Genomic DNA, 8,272 nt, shown 5'->3' on the forward strand with positions numbered 1-8,272 from the left:
GAGTGATACCGATACAACATATAAGAAGTCAAAATAAATTATAGGTGAGTGTTGATAAAGTATTAACTAAAACATAAATTTTGTTATATATATATATATATATATATATTATTTTTGTAATTAAATTACATATTAGTTTATTTATTTAGATAAAAAATTAAAATTATTTTTTCTATTAATTGAAATATCATAAATGTTTTGAATACGTGTATTGATATATTTATGATATAATGGATTAAAATTTTTTTTACATAATCTTTTATATTATAAAAGATAATTTATTTTTTTATTTATTATTAATTATTTTTATAATAAAAATAAAATAAATATGAAAGAGTTATTTTGCCATTTTTTTAAATTATATTTTTTTATTATGTATTTAGACGTTGTTGACACCATTACTTAATTTCATTAAACTTATCATGTATATGATTTTTTATCTATCGAAATTTTAAAAACACATGTTTAAATTCATGAGTACTCAATTCAACTGTACTCTATTGTATTTTTTCTTGACTATTTCTTGTTTTTTTATTTTTCTTTTGTGTTTCATTAATTAATTAATTAAGAAAGATATATCAATTTTAAATTTATAAATTTTACGATAAATTTTGTGTATATCAATAACTATTCATTAACAAATAAGATTTACTTTATGCCAATTAGTATGTATGGATGTTGCATTATATGAGAAAAGTGAAAACTCTCTTTTTTTTAACTTTTTTTAATTATTTTATATAAATATTTTAATATGATAAAATCATAACTTCCAATAATTTAATGGTATAAATTAACTCAATTTTTTTTCTAAAGTGACTAAACAATCTTAGAAGGGTCCAATCCCATATATATTATACATCAAGTTTGAACTAGGTCTAATAAACTTTAACAAAGACTATCATTTTCAAAAAAAAAAAAAGCCAATGTGATTTCTTCTAGGCTTAGAGTGATGAATATCAGAGCTTACTTTAATTTTTGCTCTCTTTTAAGTTTTAGTAGATATTTGTACGTAAATATCAATAACTATTTACAACTGTTTTCGAATTTTAAGAAAAAACGAATAGAATTGGTATGATTTATTGATAAACTGAACTCCAATTTAAAAACATTTATTGGTATCAATTAAAAGTAAATTTTAGGATTATATAATTTGTATAAAAATATTAATAACTAAAAATATTTGTTTAAAGATATTAAAATATAAGTAACATAGCTTAGTGATAAAAATTTAACACTTCATACTTGAAAATCAGGATTTATATCATTCTTTTATTTTTTTGTATAATAACTTAAAATATAACTATAAATAATTAGTCTTTTATTTATTAAACTATATCATTTAATATATCAAGAAACACTTATAAAGAATATTTATTATTGCACAATTTTACAATTCTAGCATTAATTATTCAATTAAAAAGTTATATATGATTTTAATTAATTTATAATATTTTTATTATAATCTTATAAATTTCTTGAGTTATATAATTTTAGAAAAGTACTCAATATTTTTTACACAAATAATTTGCATTGTCAATACTATTTAACTAATTTTTTAGTTAAATCATTGAATTCAATTTGTACAGTGCAACTAATATTTATATGTTTTTTTACAAACACCGAATATATTTTTGTCTACCATATATTAACTTAATATAAGTATATAATGTTACGATTTAATAAATGTATACGGTAATGTAAGTAAAAAAAAAAAAAAAACTGATATTTATAATGTTTGACGCTCATTTGTATCATCTTAAACTTTCTTATAAACAACAAGTTATATTAATTTGCTTTTTTTGGTTAAACATAGTAAATTTTGATATTTCAAAATTGTCACATAAATTAAAAAAGCATGATTGATTAATTAATGATTGTGCTAATTGAGCAATGGGTTTTTTATCAAATATAAATATAAAAATAAATTGCAAATGTAGTCATTTGAAATTACATGATTGATAGTATAATTCAAATCACATTGAGATTAGAAAAGCCGATAGAATGAAAGTATATGTGAGTGTCTGAAATAAATTTTTTATTTATTTCTTTTATTTTTCTTTTTTTTAATTTATTTTATTGCTTTTCCTTTTTTTTCAAGTATTTTAATTTTTTTAAACTTCAATTTTATTTGCTTTTTTATTTAAAGTTCTAGTTTGTTTTTCAACTTTCCATTTGTTTTACTTCCATATCATTACGTTATTTTATTTTAATTATTTTTTCTTCAAGTTTTTTATTTTCAAGTTTTACCTCGTTTCCATTTTAAACTTCATTTTCTTGTAAGTCATTTAATTACGATTACTCTTTTATTTACTAAAATTTGTCACAAGTATTTTGACATATTTTGTTTTAACATAAATACTAAGTAATTATCCAATCAAACTCACTCTTTTAAAAGGAGTCCTATCTACTCTCCGAATTGAGATCTTAATACAAGCTTAATTTTAACATCATGTCAAGATTAACAAAAATCAAGTGAAACAATCCTATAAGATGTATACATATTAAACCCAAAAATTTAAGGAGAGTAGATCATTTCAATTTTTTTTCTCAATTGTTTAATAAAATGTGATCTCTCACTATATCTTCTCTCACATATTTTTTTTTATCCCACTTAAAGAGTGTAAGGTGAAAAAACACACTTAAACAAATAATTGAAAAAAAAAAAGAAATTAAAAAGATCCATTTCTATTCAATAGTATTGATTAATCCAAAATAATTTTTAAACTTTATTTTTTTGTTATTTATTTGTGGTCAACTATAAACTTATTTTCTAATATTTTTGTATTCTATTTTTTACAAAGTTACGTTATTTTATTAATTTTAGATTTCTTAAATTTCTTTGTTTGATTAAACATCTATTAGTATTTTAATAAATTTGATTTCTATGCCACCATTAGCAAATTCCAAATATCCATTATATAACGCAATAATTCTCATGACTTATGTACAATGCAAGCAGAGGAGGCACACTGCTTGACAATTTCATGTTACTATAAAAATTTGTATAACCAATTACTTGTTCCAACCGATCAACATGTTGAACCAGGTATATTCAGTTTCCATTCCTCAAATGCCAAACACAAGAATAGAACACTATTTGATTGACAACTCTAAATGACTAGAATGACACAACGGATTGGGGATGCGGTGATGACTGAAACTGAGACACTGCTGTGTCGTTTTCTTCATTCTCATTAAAAGCAATTGGTTTTCCACAAAAATCCTTCCTGCAAATCCAAATAACATTATAATCAACTATTCAACTACATAAGAAAACACTTTGACGTTAGCATAACTAACTGAATAAGCATACCTTTGAGATATGGAACTCTCTTCAGACAACGCCTTCTCCAACCTTTCTTCAAATGGCATTGCATGCCAGTTCACTTTCTGATCCTGAAATGTGAAAAATCAGGAGCAATATCAAGCTTTAAAACTCAAATAGGAAAAAGAAAAAAAATGTTGATAATATAAGTCATACTTCCTTGTACTTATTGGTTGAGTTTGGTATCCCATTACCATCCCACCACTTAGGAGGAGGAAAATGAGATTCCTCGTCTTCGTTCCAATGCGCAGCAACCATTCCAATGATAGGCCTATCAGATGGAGCTTTGCGAATATGACTATTCGCCATTTCCATTCTCTTGTTTCTCTCCTCTAGAATTACTGACGCCGGCTTCAGCCATGAAGACAAGCTTTCTTCCACCTTTGATTCATTTTCATTCAAGACTTCCTTTGATTTTTCATTCTCTGCTTGCTTGGGATACCGAAATTGCGACTGAGCTGTCTCAAAGACAGTTCCTGGTGTTTGCATTTCATCAGGTAGCTTCAAAGGGATGGGATAAGGTGATAATTTATATTCACCCTCCTTATTTGGGGGTTCTGTTTTCATCATATGCCATACACCACAATCAAATGTATCATAGGTTGATGATTCAGTTTCACATTCAAAATGTACAGACTTGTTTCACATTCAAGAAGTTGTTTTCTTAGTTATACCTGAAGCATGAAGGTTCCCTGTCTTACTTCCTTCACTAGTGTCAAGAGAGTCACGTCCAGTATTTTGTGTATTGGAGATACAGCTGCAAAAGAAAGGAAATTAACTTTCGAGAAAAATCTTGGTGTGTGTTTTCAATAGAGCATTCTAAAATTTTGAAGAATTTAAAATGATATGTAACTAAATTGCCATAATTCAATTACATGTAATTTTGGCAACACCTTTGTTGAAAACCTTCAACCTTTTAAATTTAAAAAATAAAAATAAAAAAGTGTGCTTAAATTAAAAATGTTACCAGTTAACATAAAAGTATGATCTTAATTTAAACTATACTTTTTAAGTGTTGTCATAGCCAGCATATTCCTAGTTATCATAAGATCACCATTTTCAAATATCTCGTATATACGCACAAGAAGAAAAGATGAAATCCTATATATATTGCCAAATTTGAGAGCAAATTATTTCCTCTTGACTATCAATCAAATTTTAAAAGAAGAAAACAAGGAAGGAAATTGGAGAAATTCCCTATCTTATGGGGTATTCTAAATTCTTTGTTGTGAACTAAACAAAAGACCCCATAAAAGTGCTTGTGATTTGTAAAATTCATTTTATTAATATCAAAACAAATAATTTTTAATTAAAGGATTTAAAATGCTCTTAAAAAATGCATTCTCTCTTTTTAAATTCTTTATCCAAATACACTCTTAATTTTGGAAATCAAATGTATAATTTCGACATTCAGAGAAAATCCTTTACTACATAGTAAATGTAAAGTAAGCTCCTGCTGTTCTCAAGAATAACAAACGGAATATCAATCTCCTATGAAATAGACAAAAATGTGGTTATTCCACATTCACTATAAGACGTGAGCATAAAAAAATTCAAAATATAAATAGATGAACAACCTGCTTGCTGTTTGTTCTAAAGAATCTGTTCTTTTCCCCCAATCTTCAGAACATTTCTTGGGAGTTGAGGGGTTGAATGGTTGATTATCTAGCCGAACTTTATCGGCTGACGTGTTGGGACGCCAAGAATGAAACCTTGAAGGCTCAGAATCTTTGCCACAGGAAGGTGATACTTTCAGCTTCTCAGATGCTTTGAGAAACATGGCCTGTCGAAAAAGGGTTCATGTAATTATACGAAAAATATTTTATCTACAAGCACCAATCTTAAGAGAGAGCCAAAAATTAAATAGCGTTCTCAGTGTTTTTCAAAATTTTATACAAGTAGTAATGAGAACACAAACTTCAATCATTATAAAAGAAGAAACTTAAAAATATATGAATTTGGAAGATTCAAAAGTGAATTTAGTGAGAAATCTATCAATTTTTTTTTCACCACTTAGGTAATAGATGACCTCCTTCTTGAGAGTTGATACTACCAATGTTTCTATGCCCAAGACTGCATATACTTGACTATCACGACAAATGTGATAAGTATGCAATGAACTAGCTTACGTGCTATTGTAGAAAAATTTATCCCCTAAAAGAAAAAGTAGAAAAACATTAACATCAGAGAATCTACAATTGAGAAAGGTTTGGGGTTGGATTTCTAACAATATTGCAGTTCTTTCCATTCATTATATCTTAAAATACTATACACTTCATAGAAATTGAAGTTGCTAAAATTAGAAATGACAAAAGGCTCAAATGTGATAGAGGTCGTTATCTTGAAAGACCATTTTCATATGTGCCACTATTGCAAGTCCTACATCTGTCAAGGATAAATGAGGAACATCCCCCACTTCTTGAGCTAGCTTTTGGAGTGAGCGATGCCTAATCAGTTATGATACCACCATTTATGGTGATCTCAAACTATACAGGTTCCCCTGCTAAACTACGAGTCAACAACGGTAGATTCCAAGAGTTCTGGAATCTAAGTTCCTCCCCCCTGTAAATAGAGACTACAATCAATTTTTGTTTTTAAATTTATTCTTTTTTATTAAAAAAAAAAAATAAGCAGCAACAAGCTCGAAGTCCTAATTGTGGCTATTGTCAATTGTTTTTCAAATATGAGACTAACTGCTACTAGTTGTTTCCCACATTTAGTTTTTCACTAATCATTTCATCTATGAAACATGCTCTCCATTGTCCAGAAACTAGAAATAACTCTAATTGCAAGCTTATTAGAAAGAAAAAGCATACACCAGCTAACAGCTTCAGCGACTTATCTTGTAGCATTTCCTATTGTATGAAAAATAAACTACATGCCAATATATATATTCTTTATTCCATAATCCATACTGCTAAACATATAAGAACTGTCATAGAACAACCATTGCATTTAGAATAATAAAAACAACAAAAATGCACACCTCATCATTATGTCCCTTCTCATGAATCTGAGATCCTGTACCAAAACTCTTCCCTTCATTGCAAGCAGATTCTTCTCTCACTTTTCAAAAAATTAAGAGCAGAGTACACATTGAAATAAGAGGCCATATGTTCATAATGGTAAACATCAATGCAACAAAATAGAATAATTAAAAGCCATAAAAGTATCATTAAAAAACAGAAACAAAAGAATTAGTTACCTTCAGAGAGAAACAAAGTAGACAGCCGATTTCGAGAGACCACAGCATCCTGGTTTACACACAACAAAATTAGAACCTTGATCAAAAGCAAAATTAAAAGAGTTAATGCTTACTTTGGTCCGGTGTTAACGAGTCCAAATAGTTCCTATGAATAAAAAACATTAGTCAACTTGATCCCTTGATCATTTTGACTCATTTAACCTGCTACAAGTATTAACCCACCATTAAAATTGATTAATATCTGAACACTCGCTAACCTTTTTTCAAAAGTATCTTATCCGATAAAAAAAAGAACAAAAATGCTAATATGCATAGCACACCCAACAACAAAATTCATAGAAAACAAACAGCTTTACCAAACAACTCTGACAAATTAATCATTCAAATTTCAGCTTAAGTATGTCAACAATTTTCAACAATTTGCAAATCCTCCAACAACAATAAGATATTGCTCAAACAAATTCCAATACATTCATAACAATTAACAATATAGAAGACAAAAATAAGTTTTTTTTTTAATTAAAAAAAAGTTAGGACTGGTTACGTTGGTTTTGGACTGACGAGAAAGCGCTGCGGTGGTGGCGGTGGTGGCAGTAGTGGGAAGGTGACGGTTGTCACGGCCTCTAAAGCAAGAAAAGAAGCTACCCATGGTGGCGCGGTAGAAGGATCGGACACGAATCTCAGAATCAGACCTAACCAGCGCATATCATTCAGAAGAACCAGTAATTATAACGTTCCTTTTCTCTATTTTTTCTAATTATTTAAAAAAAAGAGTGTAAATTGATAAGGAAGGAAGCAAGAGAGTGTGTGAGAGAGAGAGAAGGGAAGAGTAAGGAGTGGATTTTGAAATTTGAACTAACAGTGAAGCATGATGAGGAAGGAGGGAGAGGGAAGGAATGGAATTCATATTTCAGGGACACGCTTGGGGTATCTTTTCCCTACGCGCGGATCATTGTCACGTTCGAACGCGCTCATATGTCGTGACACGTAGCAGTTTTTGGAGAGTAGGTGACTAGGTGGGTTCAAATTAGCGAAGGCGCGTCGCTAACATTGGATCGATGAATGTGACCGAGACCGAGATCCCTGTCTTAACGCGAATGTTTGCAACTCGAAAATGGTAAAAACTCGTCCACTTACGTGAAGTTAATAGTTAAAAGTCATTAGATGAAAATTTAGTCAAATTATTTAAATTATTTAACAATTCTTAATTATTAATTTCATGCAAATAAATATTACTTGTGTACCTATAAAATTAGATAAAAATAGTAGCATTTTTTCTGACTAAACTACCATTTCTATTACCGGACAAATTTATTTATAAAATAATAAAATTAAAATTATATTTATAAAAAATCAATTCTATACGATAAAATTATTTTAAAAGTTTAAATTACTTTTTTTTACTATTATTACTATCATTCTCTTTCTTTTTAAATTATTCTCTCTGATAAATGAAAAAATAATATCCTCAAATAATAATAATAAACTAATAAAAAACAAGAACCCAACATATTTACCATAAATATTCACAAACACTTATTCATAATGAACTAACAAAAAAGTCATAAATTGAGAGGAAAAAATAAATTTAAATTAAGAGGATCATATTTAGACTTTTTTTATTGAAATAAATACAAAAAAAAATTATTTTTCTAAATACACATTAATCAAAATTTTTTTTGAAAGACGCAGCATCAAATCATGAAAAGCACATACGAATTAAAAATAGTTTCTATTTTAAC

General features: G+C 27.8%; 1 protein-coding gene across 2 annotated transcripts; it reads right to left on the bottom strand.

Annotated features, from left to right (window-relative positions):
- Positions 1-2,893: 2,893 nt before the first annotated feature.
- Positions 2,894-7,474, bottom strand: LOC112714988 (protein JASON). Of its 2 annotated transcripts, none has more exons than XM_025766703.2 (8): positions 7,075-7,474; positions 6,531-6,579; positions 6,312-6,391; positions 4,903-5,108; positions 4,000-4,082; positions 3,482-3,882; positions 3,314-3,396; positions 2,894-3,227 (listed from the first exon to the last, which is right to left on the bottom strand). In XM_025766703.2, the coding sequence occupies exons 1-8, from the start codon at positions 7,177-7,179 to the stop codon at positions 3,119-3,121; spliced, it is 1,116 nt and encodes a 371-aa protein (XP_025622488.1). In that variant the 5' UTR covers positions 7,180-7,474; the 3' UTR covers positions 2,894-3,118. The 2 variants fall into 2 exon arrangements, with proteins under 2 accessions (XP_025622488.1, XP_025622490.1); XM_025766705.2 differs by having other exon boundaries at positions 3,482-3,801; positions 7,075-7,437.
- Positions 7,475-8,272: the final 798 nt, after the last annotated feature.

This window comes from Arachis hypogaea, chromosome 10 (genome assembly GCF_003086295.3).
Source record: "Arachis hypogaea cultivar Tifrunner chromosome 10, arahy.Tifrunner.gnm2.J5K5, whole genome shotgun sequence".
Taxonomy (NCBI): domain Eukaryota; kingdom Viridiplantae; phylum Streptophyta; class Magnoliopsida; order Fabales; family Fabaceae; genus Arachis; species Arachis hypogaea.